The 19,172-nt window shown below is 44.7% G+C and overlaps 1 protein-coding gene across 3 annotated transcripts in view; it reads right to left on the bottom strand.

The window, feature by feature from the left end:
- LOC139333580 (nectin-2-like) overlaps nt 1–19,172 on the bottom strand; it is a 75,955-nt gene that overhangs the window by 18,230 nt on the left and 38,553 nt on the right. The window contains exon 7 of one of the 3 annotated variants that reach the window (XM_070966087.1): nt 14,879–16,163. The exons of the other annotated variants lie outside the window; for them this stretch is intronic. Within the exon in view, the coding sequence (XP_070822188.1) occupies nt 15,577–16,163 (587 nt within the window). The 3' untranslated portion in view covers nt 14,879–15,576. Of the gene's footprint in view, nt 1–14,878; nt 16,164–19,172 lie in introns of those variants that run through there. 3 annotated transcript variants of the gene reach the window in all.

Below are 19,172 nucleotides of genomic sequence, written 5' to 3'. Positions count from 1 at the left end.
CTTGTTCTGTTAAAATTGGTCTCTACTGCCACTCCAATAAAACAGAGGTGAATGGCGAACTCAGCGGAAGAGGACCTGCTCCAATCTAATGTAACAAAACACCATCTTATTATCATTATCAGTCCGATAATAAATACTGTTTTCCATCTCTGCCAATAAATCCCCTTAAATCCTATTCACTGGACCTTTTAGCTACAGTAGACACAGAGAATCAGAGAATCAACATATTAAGGGGATCTGGATACTGTTCCTCCTGATCTGGTTAACTTCCTGCTCACTGCGCGCATGAATGGGATAAAATAATTAAATCACATGACTCTTTAAGACTTTCCAAATGCTCTCTGACCAAATGGATCAAATTCTATTTATTTATTCTGATAATAAAAAGAGTAATTTCGTTTGAGACTCTCAGAAAAACCTGCTCTCTGCTTGACAGCTGCTCCTTTTCTGTTGATTTTGTATGAGAAAAATACTTTTTGGGCCAAGTGCGTGTGATGAACGCAGTAGGTGCAATAGCCTCTGCGGCCACTACGGCAAAATCGCTTCACAGCCCGGCTCTGTTTCCTGGGGCTCGAGAAGGAAGAGGCAGAATTAGGTGACTTTTCATGCTGAGCGGATGATTTTCTCAAGAATGTGGTCACGCTGTCCAGAATGCATATTGGGACTATTAATTTAATGGAAAGTAGTTCACAGAGGGACTATTATACTACACTGAAATCCCTCAGAGCCTAGACAAATAGAAATTTTAACTATCTCCATGGCTGGATACCACAAAAGGTATGTGACAGAATGCCTTTTTGTTATTGGGAAGAATAGACCTTTAAACATTTCCTAATATGCCTTTTGTTGTCCTTAGCACTACTTTAAACTCATTACACCCAAAAGGAGAAGAAGAACATTACACAGACACACACACGCACACACACACACAGAGGGAATGTGAGGATAGGAGGAAGAGAGGCTAGAGAGAGAATAAGTAGCCAGTGATGCAAATACACAGCTTTAACTCTTCCTCCGAGGCACGAGACCACCAGCTGAGCTCCTCAAAATGAAAAACTACACTATTAATATCTATGTGGCGAGCTGGCGTCAAATATTTTCAACAACACATGCGCCAACACACACAGAAAGTGGGACTGTGCACGCGCACACACAGAAAGTCCAATCACACCAATAGCAGGCAGCAACAGCTCCATGAAGAAGTTTGATACTCTTGCATTTTAAAGCGCCAAGTTTGTGCTTATGACCTTTAAGGTTGAAGGGGTGAGTAATGAGGAGCGGGGCGACTCAGCCAGGCCTGCCTGAGAGGCTGCTGAATGAAGGACAGGGATGGGGGGATGGATGAGAGTAAGCGAGGCAGAGGAAGTAAGAAAGAAGAAATATGAAGGCACTGTCATCTCATTTTTCCTCCCTCCGGCTCCCCCAGCTGTTGTTCTCTCTCCCTCTCGCAATCACTTTTCATTGTCACTCATGCCTCCAATCACCCCAAACCACTTGTGCTGCCCTCCCCTCCCTCGCTCGCCCGTGCTCTTCTTTCTCTCTCTTTCTCCATCCACACAAATGACTCAGTGAAACAGGTCAAGTGTTACAAAATTCCCCCTGCAGCTCAACCTGCCTAATACAAGGCCTGGCTCATTGCACCAAGACAAGTAATACGCTGCCTACTCACTGAGAGGGAGACTCACACACACATAGACTCACACACACAGCTACCACCAACACACAATGAATATGTAAGGCCATAAAATGCCAAAAAGTTTAGCATATATATGGATTATGTACATGCACGCCAACTCACGCCAATACACATTAAGTCATCTGGCTGTAGCCATATTTCTTTTTTTTAAAAATCAAATTTGTTTTTGTGTTTCTATCTTTACAGTAAAAACAAAATTCAGTTCCTTCCAGAAAGTCTTTCTGAATCTTGACAAAAAGAAAAACATCACGTCTGCATCCTATAAAATAAAAATGACTCGTTAATGGACAGAAAGATGATCCACATCTATTCTGATAACCGATTAATTGCTTTCAAACAAAAACGTTTTCTCGTTCCAGCTTCTGCGCTGTGAGAATTTACAGCTCTCTCCGTCTCAATCTGACAGTGAACTGAACATCTTTGAGATTTGAACTCATAGTCAGAAAAAATGAGCAATCTGAAGACAGTTTGGGCTTTTGGAAATTGTGGCTTTCATTATTTTCTCATTCTGATTTCACAGACCACGTGACAAACCAAAAACAATCTGAAGATGAATCAGTAATGAAAAGAATCATCAGTTGTAGCCCTACATATGACTACTACAGTGAAGCCATTCTAAAAATTAGGAGGAAACCACGTGTAAACACACAGCGCCTGACTCTCTCTCGACCTCTCTCACCTATCCACACTAATGAATAGCAATTGGGCGACAGAAGGCCCTGTAGCAGGAGACTAAAAGCGGCATTAAGAGGGGGATAGCGGAGTAAAGGACCTTAAATAAGAAAAACGACTGGGAGAAACTCAAGTCAACACACACACTTGCCCTTTAGCACACACAGACACACACCATGACCAACCTGGTGCCAGTCGGCACGGTATGTGTGTGTGTTTGCTCTACAGGCAGAGTGTTGTCATATAGAAATGTAACAGCTCCATATATCAGCACAGTGTGGACCTATGGAGGATAAACGATCTGCGAGCAGCACCTGGACAGTGTGTGTAATACACAGATAAATAACTGGGAGTTATTTGATGACACACAGACTCCCGGGGAGAGCATGTAAACCACCGCACAAACAGAAGACGATAAACCAGATGAGAAATATGCGGATTGGACCAGAACACACACTTGTTTCTGAGAGTATTGTTTGCCTCGATCTCCCGGGAACGCTGGTCGTTTGGGTGGGTAATGACTTAGGAAAACTGAAATGTACTGGAACATAAATTAATCACAATGCGAGACCTGCATTCACGCACCCTGTGAATGCTCAGTGCCGTCTATTTTTGCAGTTTCTGCCCTGTTGTTAGCGCACAACAAAGAAGTTCCAGCTATTGCACGCAGCGAACAGAGCAGTGAACACTCTGCACTGATGTGTCCGCTGGCCACGCCTGTTGAAGGCAGGCTGGTCAGATTAGGAGGTCTGATGCTGGGGATGAACCAGTTATTACTGTCAAGGTGGCAAAGATCACACCACATCCCCGTTTGTGAGGGCGATAATCGACTCGTGTTTATAAACATTTCACGTAGAGCCCCTGTGATGCCAAAAGCCAAATTTGAATAGCATTTAATTTCCTTCTCTAAGATAAGACCTTTTGTCCATTCAAGACTATTTTATTCTATCACTGCCCTAAGCTGACAGTTAAACGGACAGGGGACGGTGCAGCGCGCCTGTGCTTTGCATGGCAATGCTGAGCTACTTCTCTAAACGCTCCCCCTCACACATTATACAGTGTAGTGCACTTCAACTGCGAGTCGGGGCTGTTACCCATGATGCCTCAGCTGCAGGGCTGAGTGACAGGCGACGTAGCTGAAATCACTGAGGACACCCTGAGGGAGAGGAGGGGTTAACAAGGGGCCAAAGAGATGCACGAGACCCCCATCAGGTGGTGCAACGTGGTCACGCATTCACGTGAGGCACACAAACACATGCAAACACACACACATACCCAAGTCCGAGAGCCATCACGACAAAAGTCTTAACATCTTAGAGCAGTTGGAAGCTGGGCATCAGATTTCTGTTTCTTGAAGCAATAATTAATGGCTTAAATCAATAATGCATTTCCTTTTTTCTTTTTTTAAATGATGCCTCCGGGTTCAATAGCAAGTGATTGGAGACAAGTGCTGGAAATGAGAAAAGAGAGGCCGAATGATTAGAGAGGATTTTACACCCCAGGACTGGTTGGACAGTGTTGGATGTAGTAATACAAAGACAAACACGCAGAGCTGCACGCTCACACTTTTCTTTAACAGATTCACGATGCTCTAACATTTAGTCCGCAGCAGACGATAAGAAGATAGGCGCATCAGAGGAGGACGGGGCAGAAGAAGTGATTACAGGAAGAGAGATGTCTTAGATAAGATGACAGACAGATGAATGGGGAGGCAGTCTGTGGATATAAAGGAGGAGCTGACACATGCACATGAGCAGACAAAGACGCAGGCACACACACAAACACACATGCTTCCTCTGAATTTTGTGAAGTTCTGACAGTCCTGTCTTCACCATGGCTGTGATTTAATGTCAAACAAAGAAAGCAGAGAAGACTTAAACCCTACAGGGGACCCGGCCAGTGCAGATAACATCACTCTGACTGCTGATGAAGGCACACAGTCTGCTCCACCACTTCCCCATACTGCACTGTATGCACCAGCAGACACAGGAAACCCATAAATGTACATCAGGCTGATTCAGTGTTGTCATTTATCAACATTCAGTGGAAGCTCAGTGGAACAAATTTCTTTTATCCAAATCAACAATAGAGATTATGCTGTGTCTGAACATAGACATACTATCTGGCCATAGTAACTGGCACCTCACACTGACATCAATATAAGTACGAGTAATAAATACAATATACTACCAGTACCCAATCATGATACTATCACCTGGTACCAATGCGCTTACCTGTGGAATGTTCCAAACAGCTGTTTTTGGAGCATTCCACATCTTTCCCAGTCTTTAGTTGCTCCTGTCCCAACTTGTTTGAAATGTGCTGCTGGCATCAAGTTCAGAAAAAGCAGATGAGGAAAAACATTAAATATATTATTTTTGCACTGTTTTCAGTTGAGTATATGTCAGAGGGATTAGAAAATTATCATATTCTGTTTTATTTATGTTTTGCACAGCACCCTAATGTTTTTGGAATCGGGGTTGTATAAGACAGTTGTCTTTTATATGTGTGTGTGCAGTATACAAAATACACACATCATACAATATAAACAACAATAACAATAGAGTGACACTATATTATTATATAGTGGAATAAGCAATATAATGCAATGCAAAACAAAACATGATTATGTATATTTATAAATATACATATATATGATTATAAATGTAATTAAAAACTAAGTAAATCAGTTACTGGCGTCTTTGTTTTCAGCTCTGTCTGCAGTGAACGTTGCTTAATTTATACGTTATTTTGCATATGTTGACAGACAGCAGAAAATGCTCTTACTAATTACTTCACCCTAAATACACACTCAATGGTAAATGACTACACACACTAGTTAAATTATAATAGCACGGATCATGATATAATTCAATTCAAATGAGATTTCGAAACCGAAAAACATAAAAGCGTGGCACAAACTGTTGTTCAACAGCACTCAGAAAACATTTGTGATAAACTCCCACACAGAAGGAAAACATACATTTGCATGCACATTCTGTACTGTCAGGGAGGCAAACATCTGCACAGCAGTGACATGCACAAATGAACATGAACACAATCAGCCACGGTTTACTATGGACTTGGCAGTCCCCAGAAGACCATCTCGAGACGCTAAGACCAAATATTTGCAGACTTATTTCGTTTTTATCTCCATATTCATCTCCGATTCTGTATGTTTGTATCTGCGGTTCTGCGGACGTGCATGTGCCAGTGCGTGCATGTACTTTGTAAGAGCTGCCTGTTGAGACGGTGAATTAAACAGCAAGTGCATTTGATCTGCAAAGCACTCGAGGGCAAATACACAAAATGAGATACACACACACGCAGGCACACACACACACACACACACACACACACACACACACACACACACACACACACACACACACACACATGCATACAGCATCAAAATCATTTCCGTCACAGAATCTATTCTTAGGAGCAGCAACAAACCATTCTTTCCCTGATATAAATCTCTTTTATTCATACCCACAGAGTCACGCATATACACAAACACACACAGGCATACACACACATACACGTGCACACTTAGCTCAAAGCTACACTCCCTGGTGGTCATAATGCATTCACATAATGTTCTTTGTTTTTTGTATTTTCGAGAACAGGATTTGTTCCAGGTAAGTCACAGCATGAAGACCTTTTGGGGGCTTATTTAACACACAAACTCGCATGCACACACGCTGTATCTCTCATCTGGTGATGGTGGGTGTTTGTGCAGGTGCGACGGGGTCAGCGGCATTCTGAGGACGTCAAAAGTCTCTCTCTCTCTCTCTCTCTCTCTCTCTCTCTCTCTCTCTCTCTCTCTCTCTCTCTCTCTCTCTCTCTCTCTCTCTCTCTCTCTCTCTCTCTCTCTCTCTCTCTCTCTCTCTCTCTCTCTCTCTCTCTCTCTCTCTCTCTCTCTCTCTCTCTCTCTCTCTCTCTCTCTCTCTCTCTCTCTCTCTCTCTCTCTCTCTCACACACAATCTGATCTGCGAGAAGCTAAATCAACACAGCTGTAACAACTCAGCCCTCGTCGTCCTCCTCCCTTCACTCAGCCGTCTCCACTTGCTCTGTTTTACTTTCTGCCCCTTTGCTCTCTCCATCCTCCGCCGTCACTCCTCCTCGCCCTCTTTCTTCTCTTTTCCCCTTTTATTCAATCTTGCATTAGTCACTGTTAAATTTATACGCTGGCTAGCTCCGTTGCTTTTGCCAATACGCGAGGCCTCAGATCTCAACCCTTCGCCCCTTCACTCTCCTCACACCGTCACGTGCTCTTTGCCCTCCCTCCACACTACCTCTCTCGCCCTCCATCTCTCTCTCCCTGCCCTTCTCTGCCCTCCCAGCAGTTGGCCGAGCATGTGCTACCCCTGGGGAGACGTGCCTCATCCGCCCAACAGTGCACTGCAAGCGCCCAGTTGCCTTCAGCCCCGTCAGCACGGGACAGGAAGAGTAAACGCCCAGGGGCCTCCAGGGGAAACAGGAGCATCCACTTCCCCCTGTCTGTCTGCTTCGGTGTGCATATACAGTAGAAGTGTGTGTGTGTGTGTGTGTGTGTGTGTGTGTGTGTGTGTGTGTGTGTGTGTGTGTGTGTGTGTGTGTGTGTGTGTGTGTGTGTGTGTGTGTGTGTGTGTGTGTGTAGCAGACACACATCAGTGCAGAATGACCAACAGCCAGAAGATCAGATGTTATCGTTTACCGCTTGAGGAAGAGGAATGATACAATTTCCAATTTCCTGTGATTATTTACAAATGTAAGTTCCTCTGCACTCTGCATTCACCTTGCTCGACACGACAACAATACCTTGTTTGAAGAAGTATGCTGCCAGTCTGGTTCTTTAAAAGCACACTCTCTTGAAGAAAGAATGTGTCCATTACTTCGGCAGAAAGGTCACCCCTCGGGACATTTTTGCTGAAACTGATGTCGTCAGTCAACGCGGCTCACTATTCTTTGACACTGCATTTTAAGTGTACATTATGTTGTGCAGGCACCATTATTTTCATCTGCATTTCATCAACATCGTAATAAAGTAAAGCATGTTTCCAGAGTAAACAGTGGATGAGTGGTTGTTGCCTGAAGCTGCTGCCTTCCCTGCATCCCCCAAAAACAAACTCCATCAACTAAGCGAAAACAGTAGATTAGAGCAGACATCATCTCCTTTCCACAAAACAAACAGAAATACCAACAGCACTATATCATGTGCCACTGAAAAGTACCTAATTTAACCTTCACAAACCACAATAGTCAGAAGCCAAATTGGTCTGTTACTGACTCCCAAATTGTCAGCAAGGCCCAGTTTGTCACAAACTGGCTCAGACCAAATACTTAAAAAAATATTGATTTAAATCTAATTTCAATAAGACAATGTGAAAGTGAGCAATAACAGTGAAGTGCAATAGATGGGTGTGTAAAAAGCAGCTGTCAGAAAGTGACAGGACTACAGACTGTACATGATTAGGGCAGTGACACAATGTTCATGTTTAGACTTTGCACAGTGACTATGAGGTTTGAGTACTGACTCACATCTTTAATATGAGGGTGTTGACTACATCTACATCCGATGAACAATACAGGTAGTTATAATTTTCAGCCACGCTAATGGCTGTCTGCATGTCTGTATGCAGATACATTATCTGGATAAGACAAAACATGTGTTAATGGTCGGTGTAAATGCGTCAGGATGTGGACTTAATCCGATCTGCATGACCACATTTGGAGGTCGTGAACGCTCTGGAGGACAGAGATCTGATCTTAATGAGGATAACACATTAAAAATACCAGGTGTATACACAAAGACACGATGGCAGTGTTCATTTTGACGATGCCTACTCTACAGTTTTCATCCTGCACCATTGTCAGGTCAACATTTGGTTTCAGACTCAGCTGTACTTTATGTTCAATGCTAATTACCAAATGCTAGGATGCTAACATGCTAAACTAAGACAGTGAACTTGGTTAAAATTATTCCTGCAAACCATCAGCATGTTAGCATGCTCACTATGTAGCATGCGGACATTAGCAGTTAGCTCAATTGACTGCTGTGCCAAAGTGCAGCCTTACAGAGGTGCTAACGTGGCTGCAGAGTCTTATTCTTTTACAATACGCAGTGAAAGAAGGTAAACAGACACGTTACAAACATTCACTCTGAAAAAGACACTTGTTATCTCCCATGATGATGCCTGTAAAGCAGCCATCATCATGTCTTGCTTTTCTCATTTTGTCTAGTCTTCAACAAATGAAATGTGCTCAGACTGAGGTCAGATGACTGACTTGGCCAGTTAAGAACATTTCACTAAAACTCATTAATTACCTCATCTCCATGCTGCAGATCACTGTCCTCAAACTGGAGGACTATGTACTGCAACGAAGAGCTATGAGTCAAATCAAATTTGCTGGAGTGCAGAAGCAAAATAATGAAAAACATATCACTGTCAGTTTAAAATGAGTCAGTTAAAGGATACAGTGTTAAACACAATTATTCCAGTAACTGTATGACACACACACAGCTGGAGACTTGATGATTCACCAAAGACAAGACAGAGAAAAGTCAGTCGCTTTAAAGCAAATAAAAATATGCAGGAGGCCACTTTCATAATTGAGGTCAGAGGTAGACACTTCCTATAATCCCTGTGAAGGCTCAGGTCACCACATCCGTCACTCAGACATCCATGCAACAGTCCTGGCCATTCATCACTCACTCTGGGATTTATTAGTCAGGTCTGGAGCCAGAGGGTGAGAGGTTAAATGAGGAGCATTGTGTTAGCAGTTATCAGCAGAGAGAGCCCAAAGTGGGTCTGTGTGCTAATCCATCCATCCATCTATACACACACACACACACACACACACACACACACACACACTCAGATGTTTAATCAACACTGCAGCTGTGGCTATCAGAGCTGGAAGTTAAATATACAGCCATGTACAAACATGCACGTGTGAAACTGTACACACAGACAGACAGAAGCTCAGCACGTTTGTGCTCTCACACAGGCATACCAGCAATCTGATAACACTCAAGTTCATAAGCACACACAAACATCCTGCGGATATCTGATCAGTCTGCAACCCAGCAAAGCTCTCCACGGGTGCCTAAGTACATGAGCATGCTTCTTTAACATGCTGTATGACCAAAGAGCACACTCACATGTTCATTCCCGGTCTACTACACGCCCACGCACCCACACTTGGTATAAACAGGGCCACTACCAGCTAGCCGGATTGCCCAGGGGCACCGCACCATGTCTCATCACTGTACGCTAATGCTGAACACAGTGGTGGTGCTTGGCGTAGCTGCTGTCACTTTGGCTTCAGATCCAGGTTATTTGCTTGGAGCTCAAATAGGCCAGGTTCTGCATTATGGGGTCATTGCTTTCACATGAGGTGCATACTTCTCACACAGTGACAAACACAGGCAAAAAAATGCAAGTGTTGCAAGAGCTGTTATTACCTGCTGCAGCTTAAAAGCCTTTCTGCTGTGCTCAAGTCTTTTACATTCAGCTAGAAAACCAAAGGAGTCAAGAGTGTGTGTGTGTCTCTCTGTGTGTGTAAGTGCTTTCTATCTCACCAGCCTCAAATCCAAAGCAATTAGAGAGGCCAGATGGTGGGCTGGACTCACAGTAAATAGCTGTGCATTGACAGAAGAAGCCTGCAACAAAAATGAACTGTGACAAGGAGCCAGGATGACACACAGCTACATGACGGCATCAAAGCACCAGGCAAACATCGAGGACACGCTGCCATAACCGCCATAAACCAACTGTCACCATCACGGGGATGTTAGCAGCAAAACTTGATTGGATCGTCTGGTGGGGGCACAAAGGGGGTGCTTGTACGAAAACCAAGTAAGGCAGGTGCACATACACGCATGAACACACACATTTGCTCACATTCGCATGAACCTGCGCGCACACACGGACAATCCTCTACATGGTCTTCTGTTAAATTTTGACCAAACCAGTTTGGTTTAGTCAGAGTTCAAACAATGCAGCCTTTGAGAGGCGCTCCATTCACCGAGTTTCAGCTTGGCCTGCACATTCCCCAACTGAAAACACAAACTGCCTCCCTCCAGGAAAACCACTGAGGCTACAGCAACACATTCCTCAACTTTATCCTTTTCTCTCTCTCTGCGTGTGTACGTCCTGTATTTGCCTGTGAGCTGTTGGCACCCTGCTGAATATAATGATTATATATATGCATCTTGAGATAAGGGAGTGCATGAGCGCTTTGTATCATCACTCTTCATTATCCGCACGCTCAGTTGAAAAATCTGAAAAATGTGCCCTTTAAACAACTACAGCAGTCTCCTACATACCTGTTACCAAGGCAGCGAGTTTACGTCAGCCAACCAGGACACATATACAAATCAGAGAGACTGGGAGGAGGTGGAGTCTGAGTACAGGACAATTGTAATCCACAAAATGGCTTCTCCTATTCCTGTGCTCAGTTTCCCATAAGCCTGTTATCACACCTCTGTTGACACACACACACATACGCACAGATTTATCAAAACTGAAACGAGACAAACAGCCAGACCAGGAAATGAGAGTGAAAGAACAAACAGAGCGGGCCGATGTGTCTGGAATGTGAAGGACGGTTGACAAGAGACAGAGAGGCCACTTCATATGGCGATCAATTAATCTATAAATCTAATCAGTGGGAATCAATGGCTGGCACTTCTATTCAATCTGGCTCCTCTGTCATGTCAGCCAACCTCAAGTGTTAAAGAGACAGAGGGAAGAGGAGGAGAAACAGACAGCACACGCAGCAACACTGGAACATTTCAAAAATCAAGAAATCTTTAATAGCAACCAAATACGAAAAAATATAGAAAGACACGACAAAATTGTGACGACAATTCTAATTCAGCTTTGTTTTTTGTTTTTCCCAAAGACCGAAATAAATGTAAAATTAAAAAATACAAAAAGAAAAAACAACTTTTACACAGAGCAGTCAATAATAAAAAGCACATTTTGGGGTAAGACTGTTTTGTTGTGTGTACAGTTCATTTGTATAGAAGAAGCACATTTGCCAGTTTTGGCAGCAATCACAGCGCAGCAGTCAAGAATAAAGCACTCAGAAAACATAAATTATAAAGCACTGCAAAATAACAGAAAAGAGGAGAATCTGTAATAGGAGAAAATAAATCCTTCATGCTTGCTGTCACTGAGAAATACACAAACGTGACACCATAAATTAGTAATTCTTTTTCTCTGCTACATATTTATATATTTATACTATGTACACAGGAAGGTTTTCGCTTTTTTTTTTTTTTTTTTTTTTCCTTTATGCGAGGGAGATGGGAGATGTTAAGGCTTTGATTAGTCATCAGATGTTTGGAGCCGAAGAAATAGCAACAGTATGCGGCTTTCTGGAGGAAAAATATTGGGTGTTTTGACTGTCTCACCTTGTGCTAGACCCGGGTCAGGATCATGGATTTCTATAAAAGCATTTTGTCTGGCAAGCCTTGCTTGGGTGCTGAGGTGGGTGGCATCTGTGTGTGTGTGTGTGTGTGTGTGTGTGTGTGGAGGTGGTCGCGGTGGCGGAGGTGGCTGAAGAGAGAGAATTCGAAAAACAACATTTCGGAGATGAGTAGGAAGTTGTGACTCTCTAAGAGCATTCGACGGGATCCAGGAGGGGGAGGGAAGTCAGCGCAGTGGCATTTTTATGAAAGCCATATTTCCTGTATAGAACAAAAGCGGAACAGACACGCGCTTTCCTAAAAAGCCCGTTTCTCTGACACTGGGTGAAAGGTGTGTGGCCCTGAATGTGTAGTTGTCTCTGTTCTACATGGTCATTGATTCGGGAACGGGCTGGACTGCTTGGGGAATAGAAAGCAGTGGAGCAGGGGACACATCGTGCTGCGGCTCTTTCCACAGTAACAGGACACGGTGTACGTCCTGACAGAGCCACTGAGCAAGAAGAGGAGAAAGAAGAAGTGTTTTCGTGTGTGTGTGTGTGTGTGTGTGTGTTTGTGTGCAGCTAGGCGTGCGCATGTGTGTGGGTACATGTCAGGAGATGGCAGAGTTGTCAGGTATGAGGTGTCTTCTGCACAGTTTGGCTGTGGGAGTGAGCATAATGAGAGTGACTGAGGGGTGTTTGTGTGTGGGCGAATGTTTCTCTGCATTCTGCGTATGTATATGTACAGTATGTGTGTGTATGTGTGTGTGTGTGAGTGTCTTTCGAAATGCACAATAATATCTTCAGTTTGCTGGTTTCCCATGGTGACAAAGGGAGGCTACTCAGGTTACAACCCCAATGGCAGTGAGAGATGTCCCAAAGCCCCCGAGCATCATGGAAATACACACCGACACTCAACTATATGCACACACACAGAGCTGAGTCAGACACAACACAGACTATCGCTTGTGTGGTTACAGTCTACCTGATAAATTATGCGTATTCTGGGTATTTTTGCATTGTGCGAAGTGTCTGTCAAGGAGAACGATGAGCCAATTGTGCAAAAAATGTGTGCTTATTATGTGGGAATGCGGGCAAAGCTAACTCCAACAAAGTTATACAAGCACATACGATTTTCTTCACCCCAATACAAATCGACTCAGGCTCTAAGTAAACTCAGCTCAGTCAGTTCAGCGTGGTGTTAACACCTGAACCACCGAGGTATTCATTAGATTAAAAATTACATTCTGAATGCCTCCGTGAGGCATTTGAACTTTAGGCTTAGCCAAATCCAGAACGCCTTCCTCTTTACGTCCACAAACACTGGCTCCATCGATCTGATATTTACATTTTCATAAATATCCACATTTTCACAAGAAAAATAAAGATGCTTACATATATAGTACACAGATACCTCACACCAAAATGTACATACAACAGTTTTGTCCCTTATCGCTATTTTTACCCCAAAGACCAAGTATTACACTCGTATTTCTCTTTGTAGCGGTGACACACACAAGTGCAAAAATAAGTAATACATTTTTATTTTGAGTGGTCGTGACAAATCAGCTGTGTTCAGTAAATTTACTGCACCCCAGGTTGACAGGAGTTGCATTTATGCATAAGCTAAGGCCATTAGGCGATAATCCTATTGAACACACTGGCTTACAATATGCTAGACGGTGCTCAAACACTGAAAGCTGTCTCTGTATTTGTCATCTGCCTCCTGTGTGTCTTTCCTGTTCTCTCTCCGCCTCTCTGAAGGTTAAGAGCCGTCACTATGGCAAACAAGGACTGTCTTACCCTATATAGATGCTTGTACTGTATGTGAGTGTTTCCTGCATCTGTAGTTCAAGGCTAGAAGCAGATAAGAAACGCAGGTCTGTGCAGTCACCCTCGCCCTTGGAAATGGGTCACCCTGCACTTGACCTCATGACCTGCAGCGAACTCGAACTCAGACCTTACTGCGCCTTACGAGAGGTCAGTGGAGTCATCGAGAGCGGCATTCAGCAGATTCCCAGTGGGTCAAAAGGGAGTTCATTAGAAGGCCAGGAAAAGCAGGATTAGAGGAGCTACAGCAGGGCTTCTCTTGAAGATTGTCCATCACAGTCATCCAGTGGCTACATAGATACAGTGATGCATGAAAACGTACACACTGGGCCTCTAAGGCCGCAGCGTACAGTAGCCACGAGGAATGTTTGCCTGAGCGGGCCTCCGGTGGCTCGTTAGAAGGATAAATTAACAGTCGGGAGACAATCAGCCCTGAAGCTGCATCATAAAGGGCCATTTGAGTGCTTGTTGCCTGTTAGTCAATATGACTCCCATAGCTTCGCTGTGGACACAATCTGCTATGTCTCCCAATCAATTCACTACATTTAACAACATCCGCTAATGGAAAGAAATATTAGATGATCTTATTGAAAATCTATTTCACCTAACACCGTCATACTTAGGAGGTGGGGTTCTGATACATCCGGCCATTTACTTAAGTACGGTAGGAAGCGGTACCTCCATGCAGCGGAGGGAACGTGGCCGCTCACAGGACAGTCCGGGCTGGAATAGAGTAAGTGGGGCGTTTGACACATCAGGAGCAGTAAAGTACTCCCCTGCTCTCTGTGGCCCTGACCTCAACACTGCCCCGGATAAATCATAAACTCCCCATAAACATTGGGAGCGAGGGACAAAGAGGGGAGGGGAGACGGAGGGGTGATAGAGAGAGAGAGAGAGGTGGGAGGGGGAGGAATCGCCACGTCATAGACGATAAGCGGTGGCAATCTGTTGGTCCCGGCTAAGCGAGCGACTTCACGGCTCATTACCAATCAAGCTCCTCCTGTCAGGAGCGCTCTGACGAGACGGGGATGAGGAGGAAGAGAAAAGAAGAGACGTGCTCCTCTCTAGTCCTCCTGCCTCCTGCATCCCTCTCTCCATCCCTTGACCCTGTCAGATCGGCTACACCTCATTCCCGCATCTCTTGTTTACCGTGTCTTACCTCCAGGCAGAGTGCAAAAGTTTGCGTGTGAACACTTTGCTGTGAACTTAAAAATCAAACCCTCTGCAAAGAGCATCTACAGTCGCTGATAGTTTGCAGAGATTTTTTTTTTTTTTTTTTTTCAAAGTTTGAGAGGCAGAGAGAGCGGAGATGAATATGAGCAAATACAATGTTCTCTCGTCTAAATCACTTGATGGTTACTGTCTACACCTTCAAACGTTTTGATCCCAACCTATCACTAGCTACTAACTACCCAGCTGCTGTCACAGCACAAGGCATTACCAAAACAAAAGGTTTCCCACAGGACGACTGAGAATAGCAGGCAACACAAAAACTGCTTGACAACCTCTTCCACTTCTACAGTTTTGGTGAAGATAAGAGTGAATATACAAGTGGGCTGCCTTCTCTATAGCCAAGCTTGTATCATGATTCCATTATCCTACTCCCACACTACATAGTTTCTCTCTTTTAGTCTGTCTGTCAAGAGTCCTTGTCAAGGTCCCAGTGATAGCGATAGCATGAGCAGAAGCGGTGGGAGACAGGTTGTTTCTTTTCTCTGTTTGATTTTCAGTTCTTAGGGACCAGATAACAGCAACGCTCTGTTCAGAATATCCCACCACACCCTCGTGTTCATTCAGTCCATTCTGGGGCTGCACTGTGATTAATAATAGGCTATATTTAAAATCAATTTTCAAAAATAAAAGTGGTATCATTTTCTCTTCTCCATCAGGCAGGGGCGAGACCCTGGAGCCGCTAAAATCCTCTGGAGGAATCCTTCATCCCTCTTTTTTTCTCCTCCTCCTTTTCTTCTCCTTCTCCTCTATACATAAACAGCAGTCCGTGAGATGACAGAGCCATCCCGCTGGGACTCCATGTCATCATCCAGGTAATCGCCAATCATATCGTCCTGGTCATGCGGTGGGCGAAGCTGAAGGATGGGGGCCCCTCCGCCGAAGTGGTCATACCTCTCCTCCTCCTCCAGCTCATCAAACTTCCTCCTTTCCGCGTCGTCTAATTCATTGCTTAGCAGGATGTCTTGGGCAGTGGGCGTAGAGGCAACAACTTCAGGCCGACCCCCCATGGTGAGCGGCTGGTGGTGGTTGTTTTTCTCTCCAAGGCCCTGGTGGGATGAGCTCTCATTGTAAACGTAGATGGGGCCGTTGTTGTTTCCGCCCCCCAGGCCGCCGCTACCTGTGCCTCCACCTGTGCCGTTCTTGCTGGCCTTCTTGCCGCCGCCAAATATGCGCGTCTTCATGTCACTGCCGCCATTGGCACGGTAACCCTGCTGCTGCCTGCGGCTACGGGTGACAAGAACGGCGATGAGAGCGGCGACCAAAAGGAGGGCCAGCAGGGAGCCAATCACAGCTCCTGCCACCACGCCGGCATTGGATGGGTTCACTGAGGGCTCTGCAGGAGGGAGGAGAGGCAGGGAGGAAGAAAAAGGAAGAAAAGAATATGGTTGAGAAAGGGAGAACATTGTGAAACATGGAGAGAGGGCAAGGGGGGAAATAGGGACAGCATAAAAGAGGAGAAAGAGGAGAAAAATGAGAAAAAAGGAGAGAGGAACACAGAAAGAAGGTAGGAGTTGGATGATGTCAGCGGTGCTGGTCTGAACTATATTCAGTGAAGTGTGTAAGAGTGCTGAGGTGTCAGTACAGTCAAGTGTGTGCGTGTGTGCGTGTGTGTGTGTTTGTGCTGAGCCTCCTCCTACACTGACATTTCCTCCTCTCCCTCAGAGCTGCTCCTGTCCCCATTCCCACAGCCACGTCACAAGAATGCCCAGGGTCTGTCCAAGGCTTACCACAAATCACAAGGCAGGGCGGGATGGGGCGGGGTGGGGTGGGGTTGGGTGGGGGGGGGGCCGCGAGCCACATACACACTCACACACTTCCTGAGGGAGCGGGGAATGGTGGTTGCAGGGCAGAACAGGTGGAGGCCATGCAGAGGAAGAGGATAATGATGGATGAGGGAGTGGAGGGTGGAAATTAGATGAAGAAAAGGAAGAGGAGGAGGCGAAGGAGGAGGTGGCGGAGTGAGTGAGTGACAAAGTGACACAGCAGAATGACAACTCCTCCTGGAAGCCATGACCGTAGAGGAGGAGGGACAGATTGTCAACCCTCTCCGCGCTGCTCGAGTGCATGTCGGTCCTACATGAGTGTCCATTTTAACTCCAGCACCACTGGTTTAGTCACGACTGCCGTATCATGCACACGCATACACATGAGCAGAAGCCATTTTAAGTTCATATTAAATTAAACAAAGGTGTTCTTAGAGTGCAGACTGGAGAAGGAGGGTTTCAATAAAGCTAGAGCTCCACCGTGCAGTAATTCTGTTTGTGTATCAAAACTCCAGAGAGAAGTAGTGGTGTCTAAATCAGGGCTGTGAAGACGTCCCATATGACTCGTCAGCCATATAGTGCTCGTTCTCTGAACTCGCACTTCCCACTCCCTTGACATCCCTCTGCAGTGTTATTAGTACAATATTTTAAAGCAGATATTTGAGCAGCAACAGATCCACCTGCTTTTGCAGAGAAGGAAACCACCAGTTGAGATTAAGCTGGGGTACTGTGTGAAATGCTTCGATTTACGGGGGCAATAACGAACCTACGTTACAGTACCGACGCTGCCAAGAACCAAAACAATACTCGCCTTTTCTTCTATTTGTCAAAATGAGTCTATCTAAATGCATAAGTTAGGTTTGCAGCCACACAAAAATCCATCTAAAATCAGAAAAATTATGATTTAAATCAGGTCAAAACGATCAAAATTCAGGAAGCCACACTAAAGATATGACCAAGCACTCAATGCCAGCTTTCAGTACTTGGTGCCATGGACACATTTAGTATTGAGGTTTGAGACCAGGCCTAGTTAAGACACAACTAGCCAGCAAAACCATGAGGAGACTGACAGTGTGACTGCTTTGCATAGGCTTTTCAGGGCCACAAGTTCGGGGCTCTAAGTGCTTCCTGGGAGCATGACAACTCCCCACAGTCCCTTTGACCGTTTTTCCCCATGTGGTCATCGTCTAGGACTCAGCTGGCAGGCAGTAAAGCACTTACACTGCCGGAGCTAAGGTTCAAATCCACCCACTTTGCTTATATTCATTGTACTGTGAACCACTTTGACTGAAAACTTCTCAAAATGATACAGGTTATTTTACGAGGAAATACGTACAACATAAGAATAATGGCTTCTATAGGAAGAAGAAGCACTTTGGTATAATGGAAACTTAGTCCTTATTCCACAAGCTGTTTTCCTAATAAAAGGAAGAGTAAGCCTACTTTTAGCAGAACGGAAAACATGACTGGATTCATATAAGTCCCACAAGATTAGAGCTTATAATGTATTGTGTATGAATACATGCATGTACATGTTTTTGATTCTTATTTAATCTACTTGCTCATTCTGTTTGGATAATTTTGTACATTTTGATGCCTCAGAAGCAATAAAAAGCTTTCATGTTACCCCTGAAGGAGGCACATTGTTGCAGAAACATCTTATGGAATAAAGTCTGTTTATTATCCATCCATCTGAAGAGTTCCAGGTCTGAACGCACCAGCTACACAATGAAACCAAACAAATCATGGTGGGCAAATGAATTTTTAATTTTAGTCCCTGGTTGAAAGTGATCAAGAATCCTTAGCTAAGCTGAAGATCCTTTCTGTTGCTCGAGCTTTCCTTTTCCACTTTCTGCACTTTCACCAGCCGCTGCAGAGGATTAACCAGTAGACGCTGCTGTTGAAATCCCTGCCTAAATTTGAAAGTAGCGAATCAGCCCGATTCTTATTGTCATTCCCATTTTGAAATCCAACAGAAGCCGGCCCCTCTTGTTAAGTGTACAGAGAGCTGACAGAATTACCGTTGTAACACTGACTCTTGTCAAGGGAGAAAATGGTCGTCTGCTGCTGTCTACACCTGTGCTCTGCTCCTCTCTTCCTCTTTATTTCTGCCGTTCCTCTCCTCCACTACCCTCTCCTCCATCTATGCCACCACTCCACCAGCTGTCTGCTGCATACACTCTTTTCCGTCTCTAAATCCATTCTCCCTGCCATCTCTCCAATTTCCAACATTTGTATTTCTGTCGTATGTCACCTTTCCCTCCGCTCTTCTCCTCTGTGCTTCACTTTCAACACATGCCTAGGGACAAAAAAATGGCAATTTCTTGTGGCTATATTTTATCTCCCTTTCTTTCAATTTCTCCCATCAACCTCCCCAAGCACAAAGTCTCTCTCCCTTTCTCTTCTCCCCCGAGCAGTGCTAAACATTCCTGTTCACACACATGAGAGTGAGAGCTAGCCCTCAGTGTCCACTTGTAACAGGAACACAAGAAATGCATTATCACCTCGGGCTCCGAGGGGCTCCGGCACATGCAATGTGGCAACAATCTCTGTGCAAACTCTGGGCTGGATGGTGCCGC

The sequence above is a fragment of the Chaetodon trifascialis genome, chromosome 7, assembly GCF_039877785.1.
Source record: "Chaetodon trifascialis isolate fChaTrf1 chromosome 7, fChaTrf1.hap1, whole genome shotgun sequence".
NCBI classification, from domain to species: domain Eukaryota; kingdom Metazoa; phylum Chordata; class Actinopteri; order Chaetodontiformes; family Chaetodontidae; genus Chaetodon; species Chaetodon trifascialis.
The sequence above is the reverse complement of the archived record's forward strand: the minus strand, read 5'-3'. Positions and strand labels throughout refer to the sequence as shown.